Source organism: Martes martes (assembly GCF_963455335.1).
Source record: "Martes martes genome assembly, chromosome: 10".
In the NCBI taxonomy this organism is placed as follows: domain Eukaryota; kingdom Metazoa; phylum Chordata; class Mammalia; order Carnivora; family Mustelidae; genus Martes; species Martes martes.
Window position 1 is genome coordinate 39,929,936 of NC_137898.1, and position 24,434 is coordinate 39,954,369.

Consider the following 24,434-nt stretch of genomic DNA (forward strand, 5'->3'; position numbering starts at 1 on the left):
TAGCAACTGAATCCCAGAAAAGCAGATTGCCAGTAGCACTCTCGGTAGACAAACACAGGAATAATAAGCGAGGGCTAGTAACTTAAATATCCATCATGGTTATAGAGGTTTAAAGTGTATTTATGTAACTTTGCATTTCCCAAAATCATCCATGCAAGTAGAAAGTTAAAGGGGAAAAGGTGCAAAAATAGATATAATTTTCATAAATAAGGTACTAGATACATAGATTAAATACAGCTCATGCAATAAAATATTAGACTATTGTTTAAATACGAAAATACACATGCTATATTGTCAATCCAAAAAGTAGTTTGCCAAAGTAGACCAAGTATGACTTCAAATTTGAGAACTGCAAAATATTTTCTGCATATTTTTCTTATAAAAGATTCCAGAAATATTAAATGGCATTTATTTCTGGATAGCGAGATTATCAGTTACCCTCATTTCCACTGTTTCTAAAAACTGTTCTTTACCTAATAAAGCTCCTTTCCCTTGTACCACATTTATAATCAGAAGAGTAATAAAGTGATTTAAAGATAAAAATAAATCACTCTCTTGCTGTGGCCAAATAGTCTATATCTTGTTCTAATCCTACCTAGGGAATCTTTAGGAAGTTAATTACACTTTCTTACACCCAGTTCCCTTACTTGGAAAATAAAAATGCTAATATTGATATGTGGCCTTTCAAGTTTACAAGGCAGATGTGTGGATGAAATGGGTTAATGCATAAGAAAGCATTTTGCAAATTACAAAATACCTCATATATATAACATTGCAGATGGGGATACACATTGAGATGTGGAGGAAAAGGAGTGTGAGGAGAAAGGGAAGGGGTACCTGGGTGGTTTAGTCAGTTAATTTTCCGACTACTGATTTCAGCTCAGATCATGATCTCAGAGTCTTGAGATTGAGCCCTACATCAGACTCTGCACTGAGCACAGAGCCTGCTTGAGATCTCTCTCTCCCTCTGGCCCTCCCCCTGCTTGTGCACAGTCTCTCTCTCTCAAAAAAAAAAAAAAAAAGGAAGATGGAAAATGAGATGTAGGAGCAAATGAGGGTAACCAGTGGTAATTTCCTGGAGACATCATTAGAACGATTCTCTCACTCTCTTACAGGAACTGTAAACTTTTGCATCATAGAATTGGGGAAATTATTAAGTATTAGATCCAAGACACTTTCATTTTTGCCAGAGTTATACAGGAATGGCATGTGAGGCTCCATAAGAGAGCTGGGTCCCTGGCTGCTGTTTCTTTGTGCAGAGGATTGTAAGGAAAGAAAATACATTCCCTCCTCTCCCATCGCCTTCCACACACACTCTGAGCTTATGTGAGTTGTGAATACGGGGTTGTGGTTCAACCGATAAATACTCTTCAATTAACTTCTTACATTAAGTCCTGGCTAAAAAAGAAAGTAAAAATAAAAACAACGCACAGCTTACCATAACAACTCCGTTCCAAACCCATAACATCCTCTGTATCCTCTGTATCCAGTTTCTCTCATTGAGACTCGGTAGTTAAATAAGGAATGTCACCTAAATCATCCCATGAGTCCTTTTGAGCAGTGAAGTTCTAGGAATCGAAGATTCCAGAGCTGTATGATTATGGTCTTCCCTTTCTACACATCTGTCAAATCGGAAACTGGAGCGGAATGATCACTTTTGCAGCAACACAGACATTCCACTGGCTGCTACCTTGATACGTCTTGCTCATGGCTTGCTGGTTTAGCTGACACCTTATAATATAATGCCGGTACTCTGTTTTACCTCGGGAAAGTTATTTAACCTTCACGAGTTTCAGTTTCTCCCCTTGCAGTCGGGGCTGAAAAGGAGCACCTGCTTTGGGTCATTGTGGAGTTACAGGAATACTCTGCCTAGAATGGTTAAGACAATGACCAGCACAATCTACACGTACAATCTAAATTAGATGGGATCTTTGATCTGACAACTTATGAATTTTTTCCCAAAGTTTTCTGTAAGCTTAGTGCACAAGCTATGAGAAGACGATCATCGAAAGATAGAGTCTGACTCTGAGACCCATTTCTTGATGCAAAATTCTGTCTATGGAACCACATCCCACACACTCTACATGTAATAATATAATAAGAGTTATTTTCTCTTGTAATATGTAATGACATATTACAATATGTAATAACAAGAGCACCATGTTCTTCCATTAGAGCTCAAGTAGCTAAAAGGTTATTATTCTCAAACCTAGCTTTGGCTTCGCTGGAGTGCACAAAAGCTAAATTCTCATAAAGCTGCAAACTAAATAAAATAAACCCAAATTAATGTATTGTATTTTTACAAAAGGATAAATAGAGCATTTTATTAATACTTTTTTTTTTTTTGCAGCAACAAAATGGTAGTCCACATCTTTTCATTCAACACAACAAAAGCTATGATCACATTACATCACTTTGAGACACAAAGCAAAGGATGTTTTTATTTTCTTAAGGTCAAGGATGGTTTGCATCTTTAAAACAAATGTTATGTTTTCTATTTGTAGTAGCACGGCTTCCAGTCACTAGCACAATACAATGAACAGATCAAATATCCAGAAGAGACAATTAGATACACCGATGACATTTTGCATTGAATTGGGAAATGCATTATTATCATTTAGAACATTCTAAAGAGATCTGATGTTAACTTTTTAAAAGAAAAAAAAAATCATTCCAACCACCCAGACAGCTACCACAAGCAAAATGAAGATAATATACAGACAGGAAATTGTATGCATTGCACTTATTGCTTGGAACACAAATGTTGCAATTCCTGTTGAGTTGTATTAAGAAATGACAAGCAAAATGCCTCTGCCCCATCTAAAATTCTATGACTCTATGAAAGTAGAAATTGCAGTCCCCTAACCCAACATTAGGTGTATGCTATTTTTGGTTTTTTGTGACGATTGTTTATTATGCTTTTGTGTATGGATATGTATAAGATATACAGATATATATAGATATAATTTTAATATAATTTATCGTCCTATATATTTAAGACAAATATCTTTTAAATGGGACTTTAAATAATAAAATCATCTACTTACAATATCTCTATTAAGTTTATCTTTTCATATTATATATAGCTCTGTGGCACAAGGTTCATATAGTATTTTGTTATTAAGGAAGAAGAATATCTAAACCATTTTTTTTATTTCTTGTTGTTAATATTGCATTTTAAGGGCTGTATCTCCATAGTAAATTTCTTATTAGATTCTTTATGGTGTATGCATCTTTTTTTTTCTAATGCAAGTTACAACCAGTACAAAGTTGTAATAAAAAATACATTAAAGTCTATTTACTTTTTATATTTTTTGCAAAAAGTTATGTGATATGCTACATGAAAAGTCAGATTTCTGTTGAAACGTGAAGTGTTTTATACTGTTAGGTAAATGAATGGAAGAACATGAAGCATACCCCTCCCTTTACAAGTTCTCTTTCACAGATATAAGTATATGTGCACAAGCATTTCATATAAAACACTGCAAGATATTTCTTTTCAGAACCAACAAAATATTCCACATTATGTAATAACAATAATTATTTAGTACACCTTGCTAGTTGCTAGCCCACAATATTCTTCTCTAATTGAGAGATATATCAACTCCATAATTTATATTCAATAAACATTGTCATCACCTGATCCAGCCAACATGACATCCTCAGGTCTCTTAACAGGACTTCTGCACGATATCTTGCAATACAGTGTAACAAATATATAAGTGCATTTTGCATGATCAAGTAGCTTTGGCTTCCTAACCTTTGTAGGATGGGATGTGCCAACTGTCATAGTTGTGCTTTATTAAATGGTGATGAGTTTTAGCTCACATGAATCCAATGAGTAACTACTCGCTTCTACAATTTTGACCAGTCAACCTTTAAATCACAAACGCAAAAATGGATGGCCTGAATGGAAATGATGGCATTTCACAACTTCTACAGATTCCACTTGATGGTAACTTCATGAGTTTGTTTTGATTCATTTTTATAGCAAGACTTGCCTGGTTGACATGTTTACATGTGTACATCACTTTTTTTTTTAAATTTTTGTGCAATCACAATTAATTTAATCACAAACACTAAAAATAAATCCAGCGATTAGCTTTGTTATGAATAATCATCTCGGTCCTTATAGGTGTATGAGTCTTGTACTTCTTCTTGTACAAATTCCTCCTTCTTTTCCCAACCATTAGGCCAACCTCCATTGGCCTGTGTTGTGGCACCATAAGACTTGGTGGTACCATAATTTATATAATTTTGAGTAATGTCCCCTGTTTCTTCATCGAGCTCATCTTCATGGATAAATCCACACTTTTCTTCACTTGTTTCCTCAGGGTCTGCCCAGGGTTGCTTCTCTCCTGAGGCAAATATTGCATAAAATACAACTCCGCCGTAGTGGACCAGGGCAGCAATCAGGAAAACATACTGCCATTCTTCGCGTGACTGCAGTGACAAAAAGCAGCACGGTGAGAACAGACTCCCCATGTTTGAAAAGCATAACCTCTTCTTCGAATGCTCCACCATCAGGCTTTTCATAAAAACGCTATCTTTAGAGGAAGACCCTGTTCTGATTCTATAAAGCAAAGACTGTGGTAGAAACTTTCCATAATCTTATGACTTTCATTAATTAAAAAGTCTTTTAAATCTCAAGTTCTGAAATAAAACTCCAAACATATCTGTGGTCTGCTAATTTTTAAAATACCCACCATCTCTCTTGGAATTTCCATTGATTTATGTGTATTTTTCCTCCTACTTCTTTTGTTTATTTCCTTATGGTGAACAATAATTGTGAAGCTCTACATATAAGGACAGAGAGCTAATAACAATATTCTCCCACTGATAACTGTAGAGTCTGAATTGATGTTTCCAAATAAAGCTCAGAAGTCTCCTACTGAGTGCTCTAACAAGCTAAGAGAAAAAAGGGTCTTCTGTTGTTGTTTTGCTACACCAGAAATACAAGAAATATTAAAAGGTGTTGAAAAGCACACTGCTTATTAGTTAGGAAAGAAGATTTCCTCGGAGTTCTCAGAGATTTTCTAGTGAGCCTCAGTTAACTCCCTTACTCAGAGGTCTGGTGGCTGGACCACAGAGAGAGCGCCAAACAGAATACAGTAACTCTTCTCTACCATAAGGGAGAATCTTCTAAAACAGAACATTTCTTTAGCTACATCTTACCTTATTCTTTGTCATTGCACCAACAATGATAGGGCAAACCATTCCTGACAACGTGCCAACACCATTTGAAATGCCCATTAAGATACTGGCATATCTTGGAGCAATATCCAAGTGGTTAACATTGAAACCTGAAATACACACATCAGCTTAGAGTCAGAGAATCCTAAACCCCTGGGAAGTGGGTAACTGTAGGATATTCTCTACCACACTCAACACTCTCCTTACAGGAGACTAGGTATACAGCAGGTGCTCAGTAAATATTCTTTTATACTTTAGCTCAAAGATATGATCGCAGTGGAATGAAGTATAGTTTCTTATTCAATACTTAATCTGTAATGCTCAAATCACAGAGAAATGTTCTCTTAAAAAAAAAGAAGGGTAAGCAGGAGGAAAAAGAGAAGTGACAAATCCAAATAACGATTTCTAAATGCGCTATTCTTTTTACTTTCTAGTGGAACTATGTTAAGTAAATTTTCAACAATAGAATATTAAAGAGGAAAGGAGAATATATGAATTATTCCAGAAAAAAGCAGCATGTTACATTTATAAATTTAAGAACATGTTTCTTACCAGAAATAGCAAATCCGCTGAATCCCACTGCAAGTACCAAGAATGAGATAGCTACCCCTCTAGTATGAGAATAGCCAACGACCAGAAGCAGGGTTGCTTCCATGCCAAAACCTTCAGAAACAAACACACGTGAACACTTCAGAAATTTGTGTAAATTTTTCCAATGAGCCAAAAGTGCTAGAGCTTCTCAAGCTTATCTGACCTAAGAAGCCTCTTCAGGGAGTCTATCTTAAAAGTAATAATAACAGCGGTAGCTGGGTGGCTCAGCCCATTAAGCCTCAGACTCCAGACTTTAGTCCAGGTCATGATCTCAGGGTGGTGAAATCAAGCCCCAGGTAGCCCATGCACTCTGTGTTCAGTGGGAAGTCTGCTTGAGATTCTCTCTCTCCCTTTGTCCCTACCCCACCTTCTCTCTCAAATAAGTAAAATATTTAAATAATAATAATAACAGTTATAATTTATGCAGAGAGATTACTGAGATTACTGAAGCTTTCCATTTTATTTTTTTTAAGATTTTTATTTATTTATTTGACAGGCAGAGATCACAAGTAGGCAGAGTCAGGCAGAGAGAGAGAGAGAGAGAGGGAGGAGGAAGCAGGCTCCCCACTGAGCAGAGAGCCCGATGCGGGGCTTGATCCCAGGGCCCTGAGATCATGACCTGAGCTGAAGACAGAGGCTTTAACCCACTGAGCCACCCAGGTGCCCCTGAAGCTTTCCATTTTAATAAAAACACTGAACACACCCTTAAGTTTCAATGGTGGGCAAGGATGAGCTATTTATGTAGTTATTTAAAACTAGGAGTCATAAGGGGTTCCTGAGTGGCTTAGTCATTAAGCATCTGCCTTTGGCGCAGGTCATGATCCCAGGATCCTGGGTTCAAGACCTGTGTCAGGCTCCCTGTTCAACAAGGAGCCTGCTTCTCCCTCTCCCACTCCCCCTGCTTGTGTTCCCTCTCCTGCTCTCTCTGTCTGTCAAATAAATAAATAAAATCTTTTTTTAAAAAACCTAGGAGTTGTGAAAATTTGAGGATAGGGAAGTGATTATAAATGAATAGAGAAAACATGAATTTAGCTGCATATTTGACATGCACAGTAAAATTACTCACTCCTATAGATCAGCACTTCATGAACCAAAATCATGTCTTTCACATGACTTAGGTACTTACCACCACAATTCATGATCTTTCTTACTGTAGTAGTTGAAAGAATTTGCTTGCTTCTTAGAAAATCTGCAATCTGTCCTCCAATGGGCACAATAATTGTCATTACTAAGTGTGGCACAGCAGATAGCATGCCAACCTGAAGAAAAAGAAGAGGAAACATACACATGACCATATGTAATATAAGCAATGGTCTTGGTTGTTTGAATCTGTCATAAATTCTTTATAGGAAAAGAAAGAGAAAAATGCCATCTTCAAATGACCACTTACTCATTCCTAGAATAAGCAATAACTTCCACAGAATAAATGAGAAAAGCTAACTAAGTAAAATTACTTTTTATCTTTTAGGAGAGAATATGCTTTTTCCTGTGTAATGAGTCAGTAAATTTTGAGTTTATGAATAAACTCAAAACTCAAAAACATGCTGCTTTTTGCTGTGATAAGATAGTTTATGAGTAAACTATCTTATCACAGAGTGATTCACATTTATGTGCCCATTTTATATTCTTAAATATATTTGCAAAAATTTACCATTAGTGAGTGGGAGAGTGGGAGAGTGACAGAGACAGAGTCAGAGGGACAAGAAATGTATCTGACAAGCTTTAAAGAAGCTGTATTTTTAATTTTTTTTTAATTCTTAGGAAGGCTAAAAAACCTTAATTGCATTTTAAATATGTATCTCTTATGAGTTTTATATTTAGTTTCGAAGCTAAATTTAGCCCAGAAAATGCAGATCGGTTCTTCAATTTTAGGTATTTTCTATGTCAAATATCAGTATTTTGTTACATTGTCACACAGTGGTATGTAGCTTCTGTATTAATGTCATACGAAATAGCTCAACCGAAAATCTAACCTACCAGCATCAATTCAACACACATTTCTTGGCCAATAATTTTGTGCAAGACACTCTTCTCTGGGCATCATGAAGGCAGGAAGTATGAATAAAATGCATTTTAACTCTGTTCATAGACTAAGCAGATTTTGAATCTAAACATATTAAGGAAGTCTTTTTTTCCTAAGTGTAATTTGAAGTATACTTTCTACAAATTATAAGTACTGGGGAAAAGTATTATTTGTGTATAAAAATGTCTTCCAAGTTAGATTATTGAAGGTTTGAGACAAAGATTGGTCAATTTCACAATGGCATACAATAGAGTACCACGCCCACGGAGTCCGGTTGTTATCATGATTAACCCAGTCAGTGAATGACTCCTACATGGCTTAAATGTCTGAGTTATTTAATTCGCTCTTTTTTTTATCTAGATGAAAGTTTATTATATTATTACTCTCTTATATCGATGAAGAAAATACACTTAAAAGGGCAAAATCATTTCCAGAACCAAATACTGAGCCATTTTTACCTGAGTCTGAAACCTGGGCTTTTAAACACTATGCTTAGCACTATAACCATCTGAGAAAGAAAAATCAAATAAAACCAGACAATGTGCTGACTGCTCTTAATTTAGTTCAAAACCTGTCATTTAGTAAAGGCTCAACAAATTTGAACTAAGTTAAACTATAAGGTAAACCGACATTAAGGCAAACATTATCACTTTTGAGAATAGCACCTCCAAAGCAGAGTTGTTCTTTATTCCTGACTACAGTAGATATATTTAAAGCAACCAATATGTAGAAAGAAGCCCTCAGACAAGAAAACATTCTGAAATACACCATGTAAGGATTTGCGCAACATTGTATGTTGTGTGTTTGCTTTTAGAGGCAGAGAAACCCGGAGAGTGACTTGCATTTCCTAAATTCGCACCATGGACCTGCATATCGACTCAGTGAGGCATCTGAGAAGCTCTTAAGTCGAACACACTTTGCTCTTTACTATCTACTCAAATAGACATTTAATTCCTTTGGATAAATGAAGAATAAAGCTATGATTATTAGCTATTCACTTTTAACAAAGCACTATGGAAAGTGCAAGGAGCTAATGATCTAGAGGTTAATGAGACAGAAGTTGGGGATATCCTACTCCACTGACTTAATACTTGAAGGTACTCAATCTCTCAGTTTCTAGGACAATATGGGGACCTATTCAGTATGTGACCTCATCAGGGCCAAGTTGCAGAACTTTATGAAAGTTATTCAACGATCTCCTCAGTCTTTGGTGATTTACCATAATCTCTTGCAATGACATGTTATCAGAATGCTCACAACTTTGGGGGAGTATCATTATTTATGATAATCCCACAGCACTTTGCTCATTATTTTAAGGTTTTACAAGACTAGGCTAAATGTTTTGAGTATATGACTGATTCTTCATAGAAACTTATTAGACTTCATGCATTCTCCTCTTTGCTTCTCTGGGTCACAGTCTGGATTTCCTCTCTCCCCACCTGTTCCATATTCTGTTTAGAAATTGGCAGACTATCACACAACAAAGAGCAGCCACTCAACACTTGTCCTCTGCTCCTAAATGTAAAGCTCAAAAGGAATGAATGTTTCCTCTCATTTGGTTATCTCTTGTAACCTGACCTCTCAAAGTGCTGGTTAATCCAAGCCCTAGCCTTCCCTTGATAGGTCATTTTCCAAAGGCTAAAAATGTTTCTATATAAGCATTATATACTATATATATAATATAATATATTAATTACAATTTATATTAATTTTTAATTTCTATAAAATACTAAAATATAACTTAAAATATAACATGTATACACACATCTATGCTTATTTCTGCTTTAACTGGGCCAGTCTACTTGAAATGAAGATTGAGCTATTGCACTTGTGTTTTAGTCTGCAGGATACTCAATTTAACTAAGGTTGGAGAGAACTATCCTCCATTTAAATATTTTAGTTTGCTTATATTTTGCCATGATTCTGAAGGAGGGTATTAATACCATTATTTATAAAAAAGAAAATCAAAGCTGGCAATCATTCAAAAACCAGCCCCAGGTTATGTATCAATAGTTTATTGCAGAGCTTGGATCCAGAGCCATGCCAGCCTGAGTCTAAAGCCTGTTTTCTATTTCCATTACTACCTCCTTTATACATTTTTCAAGTAAGTCAGTGACTTTTTTTTTGAGAGTATAATCAAAATCTTCAAGCCAATCTGTGTGTGTAGAACTTATCTGAATTTTAGTTAAAAATATAACAAGTGAATCAGATCAACTCATCTAGTTATTCTATTTAGCTTTTGCAAAATATCATTGCTTTTACTCAAGCATTTTCAATTAAGTGGAGCTACAGGCCCAGAATGACCACACGGTTCATTAACATCAGTTGGCTCCTTCACTTCTCCCCCATGAGACCTGACTTTATTAATAGCCTCTCAGTGTCATATTTGTCCTAGATTATGAAAATGGACTCACACCTCCAGCCGCCTTTGTTGAGAAGTGTAACACCTCTCAGAGCTTCCAAAGGCTACCCTGCAATGTTTGATCAGCTCTAGAGAGAAGAGCCCTATCTAAAGCAGCCATTCTTCTCAGGAATGGAGGGAACAGTTTCCTTAGAAACAGGGATTACAAAAGAGCTCTTAGAATAGCTTCTCCCTAAACTCAGGTTTTCTTCAATTCCAGGCCTCAGATAGTCTTTCAAGTAGAGACATAATATGAATAGCGAGCCCAGCTGGATGTATGTAATGACATGAAGAGAAATGGCCAGTCCATGGGCAGCACACACAAGTGTATTCAGTACTCCGCAAAGCGCTTGGCAGGGATGGTATTTAACAAATACTTGCTAAGTGCTTAAATGAAGATAGGGTCCACCTGAATTTGAATAGCATAGTAAAGGGAACTGAAACATAAAGAATCGGGGCTTAAGCTCGATTCGGGCATATATTACCCGCGTGGCCTTAGGCAACACAATACCTTCCTTAGTTTGTTTCCCCATCAACAGAAATGATGAGAGTTATCCAGCTGGTCAACCAAATAAGGTTGTTCATGAATATGAAAGGATCTTGTGAATTTCAAACACTTCTATAAATATAAAGTCGTTATTTTTATGTTCATTTTGTCCTTCTAGAAAATCCCAGAATGATTATTTTTTCACAGCTATGAACAAATGTCTCTAAGATTTAGCATACTGTGCTGTAACTGGTAACTAATTACTTTCGTGTATACCACCAAGCTGTGAACTCCTGAGCATGGGAACAATGATTTTATTTCTGAACCTAACACAAATCTTCACACACATCCTATTCACCAAAAGTCTGTTAAGTGAATAAGTTGAATAAATGACACACAAGAATGTTTTCAGATTCTTTTTTTTTTTTGCTTTCTCAAATCTTTTAGAAGGACAGCTTTTTTTAAGTTTATAGGAAATTTAAAAATTTTTTTTTTACTTGAGTATAGTTAACACACAATGTTATATTAGTTTCAGGTGCAGGACAAAGTAATTTGACAAGTTTATATGTTATACTGTGCTCACCAAAAGTGTAGCTACCATCTATCAGCATACAACACTATTACAATTTCATTAGTTATATTCCCTATGTTGTGCTGTTTAGTCCCATGACCTATTCATTCTATAACTGGAACCCTGCATCTCATGTTCCCTTCACCCGTTTTGCCCATTCCTCATTTCCCATCCTTCTGGCAACCATCCGTTTGTTCTCTGTATTTACAGGTCTTATTCTGCTTCTCATTTGTTTATCCGTTTGGGTTTTGTTTGGTTTTGTTTTGTTTTGTTTTAGATTCCACCTAGGAGTGAAATCGTATGGTATTTTTCTCAAAACCTGTTTTATTTAAACTAATATAATACCATCTAGGTCCATTATGTTGTTGCAAATGGCACAATCTCATGCTTTTTATGGCTGTGTGATATTCCAGAATGTCTGTGTGTGTGTGTGTCTGTGTGTGTGTCTATGTGTATTACATCCTCCTTATCCATCTATCAATCAGGACTATATCAAAATAAAAAGCTTTCACACAGACAAGATAACCAGATTTTTGAAAGCCTTGAAGAAGAGATTGGTAATTATTTAAACACAATTCCATTTCAATAAAATATTTTTTTGTTCACTGTTACATTGACTCTGACCTGAGACTTAAAGGAAGTTATGTTTCTTTAGAGGGGTAAGGCTTTTTTTTTTTTTTTAATTTATTTATTTGACAGATAGAGATCACAATTAAGGAGGCAGGCAGGCAGAGAGAGGAAGGGAAGCAGGCTCCCCGCTGAGCAGAGAGCCCCATGTGGGGCTTGATCCCAGGACCCTGGGATCATGACCTGAGCTGAAGGCAGAGGCTTTAACTCACTGAGCCACCCAGGCGCCCCTGTTTCTTTAGAGGGGAAAGGCTACAGGGCTGTCCACCTTAACTGAGCTATAAGTTCCATGAGGACAGAGACTGGGTTGATTTTGCCAGTGTTTCCATCAAAAAGAGCGATTTCTAGCAGACAGCTGAGTACAGCAGACACTCCAACACCTCACTTAGTCTTTATTTCCCAGAAGTTATTTGTTAAATGGATAAACAAATAAATGGGTAACTCCTAAAATTTAGAAGATAAAATATTGACAAAGGAACTTAATATCCAATTGAGCACAAAAATAATGCACTGGTTAAACAAGGACAATTTTCACATACCTTGCTGATTTCAAATCCAAAGACTTCCTCAAAGTATGCTGGCTGACTAATAAGCAGTAAGTAAAACGTCCAGCTTCTGCAGAAGTTGGCAACAATTATTGCATAGACAGGCATAGATGTAAAAAATTTCCTCCATGGGGTCTTGAATTTCTGAAATCCCAAAAAAGAGAGACATTCTGACCATTTAAAATATTTTCTGACTTAAATGGGAATAATAGGTGCTTTGCATTTCCAGGATGTATGTGTTGAGGCATGAGTAGGAGGTAATGAAGTTAATTGCAGCAATCTAGTTAACCTTAGCTGCATGAATAATTGTTGGAAGAAAAAAAGATATTAGCCTCTTCTTCTGATTAAATTGATCCCATTTGAGGAATGTATAAGATCCTACGTTTATAGAAAACAATTCCTAAAGCACAGATCCTAGTTTCCAAGATATTTTTTTTTTTTTCTGGCAGTGATAAATCACACCTCAGCTAAAGATCCTTGCCCTATCAGTGACCTTGTTGGTATCCAAAATATTTTATCTAAAACATTGAGAATTCGATATAGTTTGGAGGAGAAAAATAAGAACAATTAAAAGTGCAATATTCTAGACCCTATATAAAGTTAATAATACCACTATCTATAAATTATCTTTAATACGTATTTTTAAAAGATTTTATTTATTTATTTGACAGAGATCACAAGTAGGCAGAGAGGCAGGCAGAGAGAGAGAAGGAAGCAGGCTCCCTGCTGAGCAGAGACCCGCCCCCCCCCATGTGGGGCTCAATCCCCAGACCCTGAGATCATGACCTGAGCCAAAGGCAGAGGCTTTAACCCACTGAGCCACCCAGGCACCCCTATAAATTCTCTTGATAGACAATGAAAGTCAATGTAAATTCTATAATACTGAACGGCATGGTTCTATAAAACTCACATGGTACACATTTGGGTTGAAGTATGTGGCTACCCAGCACAGACCATGGACACATCATAACTAGTTATTTATGACATTCAAAATATTCAAAATTAGCCACCTACATGGGATTGGCTTTGCTTATGATACCCATTTAGAAATTATATTTAGTGTACTCAAAGATTCTATACATGCCCAAATATGAAGCAAGTATCTTCCCCTAAGACTAACATTTTTAGTCTTGGGTCTAACATTTTTAGACCCAAAAGTGTCTCTCATATTCTCACTTCCTCAGTGATTTTATTTTGAATGTCAAAATACTGTTCGGTGAAGTCAGAGTAGCCTGAAATAACTCCACTTAATGCTAGCTTGGGATCGTTAACCTGGCCAAATTTGTAAAAAGGGAGACAAACATTTTTTACACAGATTTGGTAATTATTCCTGGATGGAGAGCCTCATAACTGCTAGTATTGGCTGTGACTCTAACTACTCTAATTAAGCCTTTCAAGGTCACTTTAACAGTAATATAGTAAGAAGCTATACCATCGCGATCACAAATACACATGACAAAAAAGAAAAACCAATGCAAACCAAAAGGATCTCCTAATAACATATAATGAGTACTGTGGCTTTGAATGAAAATATCCAGTGACAATATCATAGCTGGGTTGAAAATGTGCATTTTTTAAAACCTATATATTCTGGGAAGATAGTGCCAGATAAATATACTTATTTCACAGAAAATGAAAATTGTTCAATACAGCGATGTCAGCATTGTGGTATTATGTTAATGTAAGAAGTAACTTCAGAATATTATTAAAAGTAAATAACTTTTTCCTGCTGGGAAAGTGTTTCTATTATTCATATCTGGATCATCTCTACTAAGAAATTTATTCTTCAGGTTGTAAAACACTTCATCAAATGTGAAATAGAAGCATCTAATTTTATACCTTAAAAAATTGTTCAGGGTCATAGGAGGGCTTATAGTATCCTGATAACAGTCTACTTACTGACCTGGCTGTTTGCTTCACATGTGTGTATGGCTTACAAAAATTAAGCAAGTTGTTCACTTATGATTGGTGTGTTTTTCTGTATACAGGCTAAATTTAATTTTTTTAAGAAAAAATATTTAAAAGGCATTACTGTCAGCTGCAATGTGTACTTCTTAATTAGATGCAGACTCCAAAGAAATAGCCACAAAGGACATATGATAATAGACTAGATATTCGAATTTAGACTGGGTATTAGAAATCGGAATATGATCTAGGTATTAAGTAATGTTAGGGAATTATTCTTCATTGTTTAGATATAATAATTGTACTTAGATTGTGAAAAAGTATTTTTAGTTTTCTAGAGATGCATGTGAAGTATTTGTGCTAAAATGTTAGGAGAGCTCATTTCCTTTGAAATCATTCAGCAATAAGAAAAGTGAAATAAATAATGCAAGGTGTTGACAACACTTGCATGTCTGCAGTGGATACATGGATGCTTCTGTTACTATTCTCGTTTTGCTGTATATGGAAATTTTCACAACAAAAATTTCAAAATAACCGTAAGTACAATGACCAAAATATAATCTCATTTTTAATTTTGATTTGAAGCTATAGGAAAGTATCAAACTTCAGTAAGAAGTGGAATATTATGTTTGGAAAAAATATTATGTTTAGAAAATATTATATAAATGGACCATTCGTCCATTTACAGATGGAAACAGGCAGGAGGAAGTTCTATGCCAGTCCAGAGTGCAAGAATTTTTTTTTAAGTACTGAAGTTTCACTTCTGAATGATATCCAATATGGGATTTTTCTTATTCATTAAAGGCCTCAACAATAGTGTGTGATAGATAGACCTTTTTTACCTAGGCTGGAATGTCAAAGACAGACCTTCTCTGATAACGAAGTAGAGAATTACAGCTGGACTAAAACTTAATTAGGAAGAGGGGAGGAGCCTTCAAAAGAAAGAGAAGCATAACTTATAGGAGACACTGGTTCTCTACCTCCCAGCTCTCAGCATAAGGAAATTGAGTTACTGTTTAGGTGCTGAATTTCTGAGCCTGTCTAAATACATTAGTGTTGCTTCCCGATTTTTAATAGTATCAGATGGCTATTTATTAATTGATATTTATGATATATTAATGTCACACAGACTAAAAGATTTGCATTATTGATGCAGAGCTGCATTTTCTCTCTCCACAGAGACCATGCAAGAAATCAAATTAGAATCAGAAAAGGGGTCCATGTTATATTTTTTATGATACTTTATCTTCATAAAAGTAATCCTGAAAATAAGACTTAATCAATAACAAGATTATATTACATTAAAAATATATTTATGTCAGCTGTTACTGACTTTCTAATGATTTTGGATTTCTTTCACCACTTATAGTGTAAATCCACACGTGTAAAACCTACATTTAGACAGTTCAATACACAAAAAATAGCCCTTTTCATGATTGTGTTAGGTGATCTGGCATGTCCTATGATCTGAAATTAACAAATATTTGTTGAATTCATTTAAATTATGAACCATTTGAACGTTTATAAAAGCTTATTTAGGTTTATAGTCATTGTCATAGTCCAGGGAAAATTTGAAAATCATTAAGAAAGATAAAGAAAAAAAAAAAAGAATTCTAGATGGGGGAAGTAACAATTATTCCCAAGTCAGAAAGTATGGATGGAGGAAAGAAAACAATCATGATTGACACCAAATTGGTTTTGTTGAATAGGGACTCAGAAAGTGGTTTGGTTGGTCAAAGGGAGGTGAGATGAAGAATAAAAACAGGAATGTACACCATAATAAAGTTCTTACTTCCATTGCACCTAAAAGATTTGCACTCTCTCCAATGCTTTCTTCAATGTACCTACGTTCTTCATCTGTAATAGTAGGATGCTTTGCAGGACTCTCATAAGACACCAAAAGCCAAAACATGTACCAGACCATTCCAAAGCTTCCTGCAAGGAAGGGGTCAAAAGAAGAAAATCAAAAATCTATCACAAAGACCCCCATTTAACTGTCATTCGCTGGAATAAAACTGTAGGGATCTCATGATAAACCCATTCTCTAGGATGGGAATTGGAGTTTATGCTTCTCCAATTCAGCTCTTCTCATGATAATGCCACTAAACTCCAAGCTTCCTAAAGGCTGGTCCTGTAGTTTTAGCTCTTTGTCTTCAAAAAGGCTGAGACGCAGCATTGGATAATTATTGAATGGTGTGGTTTGGGATATGTTCATACATCCAACAAACATTTACTGCCTTTATTATTCCAGGCACACTGCTAAGTGAGAGAAACATGGTGAACAAGACAGAATTCCTGTCTTCAAAGAATTTTATAAGGAGGGATTGTTTTCTTATTTGCCTTCCTTGGCCATATGAGAGTGGTCTGTATTTCCACAAAAACAGAAGTACTCATTTCCCTTTCTTGTTAGCACTTCCAGATCTAGTAAAGAGATTATTAAATAAAATCTAGATTATTTTAGCTTGGGTGGTTACCATTCATTAAAAAAAAAGCAGGGGGTAGGGGACTTCTGTAATTATTGTAGTAACATTTAACACTTTATGTGACAGTGTACCATTATTGTTTTCAGTACATAGTATTACCTATTGATCACTTTGGGCAAATGAAAACTATAAATTCTAACACAAAAGAGTGTTTACAATTTTTTTGCATCCCTTTCTTTTTTTTTTTTTTTTAAAGATTGTATTTATTTATTTGACAGACAGAGATCACAAGTAGGCAGAGAGGCAGGCAGAGAGAGAGGAGGAAGCAGGCTCCTTGCTGAGCAGAGAGCCCAATGTGGGGCTCGATCCCAGGACCCCGAGATCATAACCCGAGCTGAAGGCAGAGGCCTTAACCCACTGAGCCACCCAGGCGTCCTTGCATCCCTTTCTTTATTTAGCACTCTATTAAAACATGCCCTTATTGTGAAATGTAAATCTAAAGTATTAATAAAAGAAAGACTTTCAAGTGATTCATTCCAGTTTCCCAGAGGCTAGTCATGTCATTTTTGGCTTCTACTGTTCTTTATCCCTTGGGTAACAGTCTAAATGCTCCTGATCTCTATAATACTTTTTTCTTCCTTGTTCAATCTCTAAGAATTATTTCTTAATACCACAGATTTTCACGGGCCATGCTCCTTTTCATTACCAAACATGACAGCAAACACAAATGGGAGTTAGATGGTATGTGAAAATTTGGTATAGTATAGTGGTTATGGAATATGGCTCTCCCGGATTCAAATCCCGGCTGTGTCACTTACTAGTGACATGCTCCAGTCAATGACTGACTCTCTGTGAACCACCACTCTAAAATGAGACAATTTCTTTTCTATGAGATTGTGGCAAAGTATGGTTAAAGGAGATAATGCATGAAGCAACTAGCATGGTGAATGGCACAAAATAAGCACTCAATAAATGAAAGCTCTTGTAATCCAGTAGTAATTATCATCACTCCAACTGAATGCCTCTGAAGTGCCGGACATTCAGCTAATTGCTATATATGCATTATCTTCTTTTAACATAAGCCACTATACAGTTCTTATCTTATTTATTTTTGAAATATTAATATTGAACACGTGGCTCAAAGACCTCATTTTTGTTATACATGGTAAGTAAGCAAGTACTATGGGGCCGTGATATTTTCATATTATCTAATATTTAAACTTTGTATCATTGAATGATAGATATTAAATGAGATACAACTTGACATAATGAGATTGATTTTCATGAGTGCTTTGTGTAAATTAATATTCTTTTTTTTAAAAAAGATTTATTTATTTTGAGAGAGAGAGAGAGAGAGCATGTGCACGTGCCAGGCACATGAGCAGGGGAAGGGGCAAGGGAAGGGTGGGGGAAGCAGAATTCCCCCTGAGCAGGGAGCCTGAGGCTGTTGATCTCATGACCCTGAGATAGTGACATGAACCAAAACCAGGAGTGGGATGCTTAACCAACTGAACCACCCAGGCACCCCTGGAAATTAATATTCTTACTTTAAAGTCACATCATATTTTCAATCAAATAATGGATTCAATTAAGGGACAAATCAAAGGATTTAATATCCGGGCATCCCAACTTGTGCTATATACCCTATACACATTTGCTTTAAACTTCTTTGAATTATGGACTCTAAAATCTAATTAAAGATATGGATTAAAATCTAAGAAAAACATCTCCTCAGGAAAAAAAATGTACAAATGCATGCGTGGCTTATCCTTTAGGACATTCATGAATCTAAAACCTATCTATGGCTTTTGAACGAGAATAGGAGCTCCTGCTATAAAGCATATTTAATAATATTCTGCAAACATAAGAATTTGCTCTGATGAGAACATTTTGAAATGGGAGTGGATCATGCCAAATTTGGAAGCAGCCATATACTATTCAGTTCTACCTCATGATGTCATTAATATTTCACATTCTCCTGCCCATGTCCAAAGTTGGTTAAGCCTCTGTCTTTGACTCAGGTCATGATCTCAGGGTACTGGGATCGAGTCCCGCATCGGGCTCCTTGCTCAGTGGGGAGCCTGCCTCCCACTCTGCCTGCTTGTGCTTTCTCTCTCTCTCTCTCTGACAAATAAATAAATAAAATCTTAAAAAAAAAAAATCAGTGACATCAGTTGGAATCCAGCTCTCTTATATTTCTTTTTTCTCATGGCAAAAAAAAAAAAAAAAAAGGGTCTCTAGACTCTAGGGGTACTCTCAAGTGGTAAGCTTTTTGGTTCTAGTTAGAAAGTGAACAGAAAGGGACTTTAGACTTAGGACTTCTTGTCCTTTTTTATTTCTGTTTGAGGGCTTCATCTCATTTCATCCTGGAGTAACAAGAACTAAAATGTGAGGTTGCTGCAGGTGACTGTCAATAATTTGTCACAAAAGTGAACTGTTGCCTTAGCACTGCTATCCCCTGCCAGCTTCCCATCCCTGTTCAGTCTTGAGGAAGCAGGGTCAGCCAAGAAAACAGTAGCAAAGAAAGAGATGTATGTGCTGCCTGGCTCTTTCCTCTTAACTGGCTTTGAATCAAGAACTAATTTATTTATTTTTTCATAATCAAGGACTATACATGAAATATATCATAAAGTTTCCACCAACAATGTACTTGTATTTTTAAAACAATAAATAACAAGGTAGGGAGAATCATAATGATAGAACATTTTCCTTAATCTTCTCAAAATATAAGGAAAGGATTCTTTTTTTTTTTTTCTAAAGATCTTATTTATTTATTTATTTGACAGACAGAGATCACAAGTCGGCAGAGAGGTAGGCAGAGAGAGAGGCGGAAGCAGGCTCCCCACTGAGCAGAGAGCCCGATACGGGGCTCGATCCCAGGACCCTGAGATCATGACCTGAGCAGAAGGCAGAGGCTTTAACCCACTGAGCCACCCAGGCGCCCCAAGGAAAGGATTCTTAATGGAAAAAAAATGTGAGTGAAAGCAGAAGTATATTCAGTGATCTACCTCACCATTTTAGTTTACACTAATGCATGTCTTTCAAATTTACTGTGTAGTATGCAACTTACCATAGACATAGAATACTGAAGACCAGCCAGTATACTGCACAAGAATACCGGCTAAAGGCATTGCAATTACAGCTCCAGCATATGAACCTAAAATAAATGGGAGAATGGGAGATAGGTAAGTGAAAGAAATAGAAATCCTTGACTTCATCTCATGTCTCTTGGGAGGCTCTCACAAACACTCTTGCACACTCAGGTGCATGTACACTCATACCTCTCTATCTCCAAATACATATATATGTCTATATATATAGCCAGTGACACAGGACTACATAAGCAGATGTGACCTACTTACCCCGAAACACAAAAGGTATCTAAAAATAATAACACTATAATAAAAGAAATAAATTTAAAAAGACTATTACAAAAATTATTCATGAATATATTTGAAAACTTAGATAAAATGGATGAACTAGAAAAACACAAAACACAGAGGAAACAGAGGATTTAAGGAGACCAATAAGAATTAAAGAAATTGAAGTGGTGGTCAAAAACCTTCCCTCATGTATACACACACACACACCCTCCAAATGATTTTAGAGGTGAGCTTTATCCCCTTCCAGGTCTTATCCAACTTGTTCCTGAAGTTTTACCCACCATAACTGTCTGCATGCAGGACTCACCACAAAAGGAAGTGGTTGCCAATCTACTCCTCTCTAGAGGAGGAGCCCATTTACTCCATATCCCGTGACATGCTGGGTAGGTGACACCCTGTGACGGGGAAGATGTATATCACGATTAAAGATACAGGGTCACTGAAAAACAAGCACATTCCCTTCTCTGACGTTGTCTCCTCAGAATGGGCACAAGGCATTAGCTTTTCCTAATGCCTCATAGATCTTTGCTAATTCCCTGAAATTCCACCTTAAAAACTTTCAGCCCAGATCAGGTAAGATATGGCTTCTTTTTAATGACCTGTCCAAATTCTCTGCACCCTTTGAGTTTTCCTTCTACCTCAGTTCCCTTCTGATGAAGGCAAAAGAAAAGACCCTCTATTACTCCATTCATCTGGAACTCTGAATAGTTTGAGAAATGTGGGAGGCCTTTTTGTGAGGCATTAAACACAGTGATTCCCAAATATACAGAATCCATACAGAGGAAGCTAAAGCTAAATCCTTGAAGCTCACACTTCCCAAAAGTAGTGTCTAGAACATAAGACTTTTAAAGTAATTACTCATTTTATACATTTTTATCCTACCAATCTTCTCTTTCTTTTTGGAGAGAAAGGAGAATGTTTTCAGTGCTTAACACTTTATCTGATTTATCTACTCCCACTACATTTCAGGAGAAGAGAAGGGCAACCGGTAGGCCGATCTGAAGTTTTTAAAAGTCAATCGTTAGAGTTACATTCCCAAAGAATATAGTCAATGAAATATTTTAGTGAAAACTCAAATCATGATTTAAGTCCAACAAGGATTTGGTATAAATCTCCCAAAAAGTATTAATTCAAGGTTATCACCAGCAAAGGACAGACTCAGAAATTTTCCTTACAGCACATTAACCAAAGTGCCTGTTCTTCTTTTTTTCCCCCCCAAATAGTCACTAAACATTTCTTTAATACCACTTAATTCTAGAGAAGGGGAGGCAAGCAGTCACAGTCGTACTTCAGGATTAATTAAGCACAAAATATCTGTATGTCTAAATTTTCCAATTTTCGAAGCATACTATTGTAGACACAACCTTATAAAATGTTTATTTGTAGATCAAGTCCAAGATAATCGGCTGGTTCTGATTAACATGCCAACCTTAAGATGGCGCCATCCTGGGGTTCCATACCTCAACAAGCCCCTGCAGTATCCGGACAAAGATGACACACCCATAATGCACTCTGGCTGCTGATGGGATTAGCATATTCAGAGTAGAGGTAAGAAGTATGGCAGCTCCAAAAACCCTGAAAAAGAGCAGGAGTTAACGGCTCTCAATTTCTCAGGTCAAGTTAAAGGCAATTTTAAGGTAGGTTGTTTTTTTGTTTTTTTTTTCCCTGAAAGAAATATGTTCTGTACTTGATGAGTTAGCTACTACAAATAGATACTTTGACTATCTTGAAATGTTACATTATTGAAGCACAAGAAATAAAAGATTCAATAAATCCAGTTATATGTACTTATATTTATTTTCTTCATAGATCTAATTACAAATTGCAAATATTAGGACACCTGGGTGGCTCAGTCAGTTAAGACTCTGCCTTCCGCTCAGGTCATGACCTCAGGGTCCTGGGATTCAGTCCAGGGAGCCTGCTTCTCCCTCTCCCTGCCACTTCTCCTGGCTTGAGCTCTGTGTCTCTCTCTGACAAATAAATAAATAAAATCTTAAACAAACAAAAAAAAATTGCAAATATTTATCAAATCATTGTTGATGGTTTGGGCTAATATCTCAGTCTACAATGTAAGCTGCTTTGGGGCAAGACCTTGTGTTTCAAGTCTACTGTTATATCCCTAATACAGCACAGTGCCTGACACATAGCAGATACTCACTGAAAAGTTATCAAAAAAATAACAAACACCTGAATGGAGTTATATCTCACAGTATACAACTGTTTGCGACTTCCCTAGAAGCTGCATGTACATAAAAATCTAATGAATGCAATTATATTTTAAATGCCCCAAGAAATCTCATGATCAGATCCGACAGCACAAGTATTGGTAATGAAAATAACTACTACTTAATATATATTTTTTTTATTTCCTTTTTGTGTATGTGAGTGGGGGTACTGTCTGAGGCACACCTCTAGCTGCACACATACACACAGCAATTCAGAAAAGAATTGCTGAAAATACGGTGCTCATACCTTCCTCCATCTGTAAGCAAAAATTCCACTTTGTTCTTAAAAAACCTTCCGTAATGTTCATACTAAGTAAGAAAAATATTCCCTTCACTGGGGAACTTTAGAAATATCATCTTGTGGAGGAGTTTGGGGACACACTATCTCTAATGAGCTAAGCTGTGTGTCCTCTGCAAGTTTTCTCCAGCTGAACATTGAGCCTTGAATTCAGTGAAGATTGTTGCCTCACAGAAGCTCTGATTCTTCCAACGGGTCCATTTAAGCATAAGAGTTAAAGACTGAAGTTTCTGAAAGGGGCCTTGATTGTTTTTCTTTTTAAGATTTTATTTTTTTTTAAGATTTTATGTATTTATTTGAAAGAGAGAGAGAGATTACAACTAGGCAGAGAGGCAGGAAGAGAAAGATGGGGAAGCAGGCTCCCCGCTGAGCAGAGAGCCTGATGCGGAACTCGATTCCAGGACCCTGAGATCATGAACTGAGCTGAAGGCAGAGGCTTTAACCCATGAAGCCACCCAGGCACCCCGGGGCCTTGATCATTATTAATCAGCTACTGAAATCTGAGAAATGACTGTGAAGGGCTCAAGGGGATCAGCTGTTTTTCTGTGAATCATAGACCAGGTCAAATACTTTCGTTTACTTGATGTAACCCAATATCCGCCTGTCCTTAGTGGCTTCTCACCACTGAGCTCGACACTCAGGAGGTAAATATCCTGTTCCATTCTGCCTCTGTGCTGTTTGCTGAATAGGTATCTTTAGGCTTGAGTCAAAGAATAACCTATTTCCTAAATGTGTCGCAAAATAGAAACTTCCTATTTCTAAAAATGATTACTCCCATTATGATGCCACACACCCAGTGACGTTGACTTTTTTTCAGAAAAAGAAAGGCAAAGTTCCATAACCTGTCTTTATAAATAAGAACACAAAATTTTATAAAAATTGATTTAAAATGCATTTTTATGAATCATTACTTCTACGTCGAAAGAATTTTCACCTCTCTTAAAAATACAATCCGAATGTTCTTGTACGCAAACCCCAGGACATTTTGTAGGTCTCTTTTAATAGGAGAAAGTGTATGGGGCATGTTTCCTGGATCTAGTGGTGAATGGTGCAAGTTCCCAAAGCTGGTGAGATGAACATATGTTTCTACTGTTCTGGGAGTGCAGTGTTACCTGTGTAACAAAGAGGATGAAAGCAGGAAGGGCAAATGACATTGGAGTTTGGGTCGTATGGGTAGGCTGCCTGGGTACTGCCAAACTCGTGCTGACTTCATTTTCTGTCGATGAATCCCATGTTGCTTATGGGATCCTCAATAAGAAAAGACACTGACCCTGCTTCAGGCTTTAAGGATAATGAGAATCAGAGCTACATAATGCTACAGGATTTTTGAAAGTGTTTATATGAGGTATGCACCGCCCCATTTAGCCCTTCAGAAGAATCCCTATAAACTGTTGCCCATGAACCAGCTGCATCAGAATTCCCTGGAGAGCTTATTAAAAAATGCAGATTTTTCACACCAGAGGTCCAAATCAGACTGTGCTGGGAGTGGAGTCTGAAAATCTGTGTTTTAATAAGAAACCCAGGTGATAATTTTGCACGCTCAGATTTGAGGGAAAAAAAAACCCATAAGGTTTATATCTAGTTTTATCTAATACGTGTGTCTTCTTTTATGATAATTTCTTGTAAGTATGATGCATGAAATTTATTTTCTATGAATATAACTTTCAACCATCACTTTCTCTGAAGGGTTTTAAAATAGTGCATCTGCCAGAGGGAGATGAATTTTACTCATTCTGTAGCTCCAGGTTTCTCAACCTCCACT

At 36.5% G+C, this 24,434-nt stretch overlaps 1 protein-coding gene across 1 annotated transcript in view; it reads right to left on the reverse strand.

Annotated features, from left to right (window-relative positions):
• Positions 1 to 4,107: 4,107 nt before the first annotated feature.
• The window catches only part of SLC17A6 (solute carrier family 17 member 6), a gene marked incomplete at both ends in the record, with an annotated part of 40,007 nt that continues 19,680 nt past the window's right edge, over positions 4,108 to 24,434 (reverse strand). The window contains 9 exons of the mRNA XM_080817751.1: positions 4,108 to 4,443; positions 5,176 to 5,303; positions 5,746 to 5,856; positions 6,911 to 7,043; positions 12,433 to 12,582; positions 16,136 to 16,278; positions 19,837 to 19,923; positions 20,457 to 20,544; positions 21,610 to 21,724. Coding sequence (XP_080673877.1) covers positions 4,108 to 4,443; positions 5,176 to 5,303; positions 5,746 to 5,856; positions 6,911 to 7,043; positions 12,433 to 12,582; positions 16,136 to 16,278; positions 19,837 to 19,923; positions 20,457 to 20,544; positions 21,610 to 21,724 — 1,291 coding nt within the window. The remainder of the gene's footprint in view (positions 4,444 to 5,175; positions 5,304 to 5,745; positions 5,857 to 6,910; positions 7,044 to 12,432; positions 12,583 to 16,135; positions 16,279 to 19,836; positions 19,924 to 20,456; positions 20,545 to 21,609; positions 21,725 to 24,434) is intronic.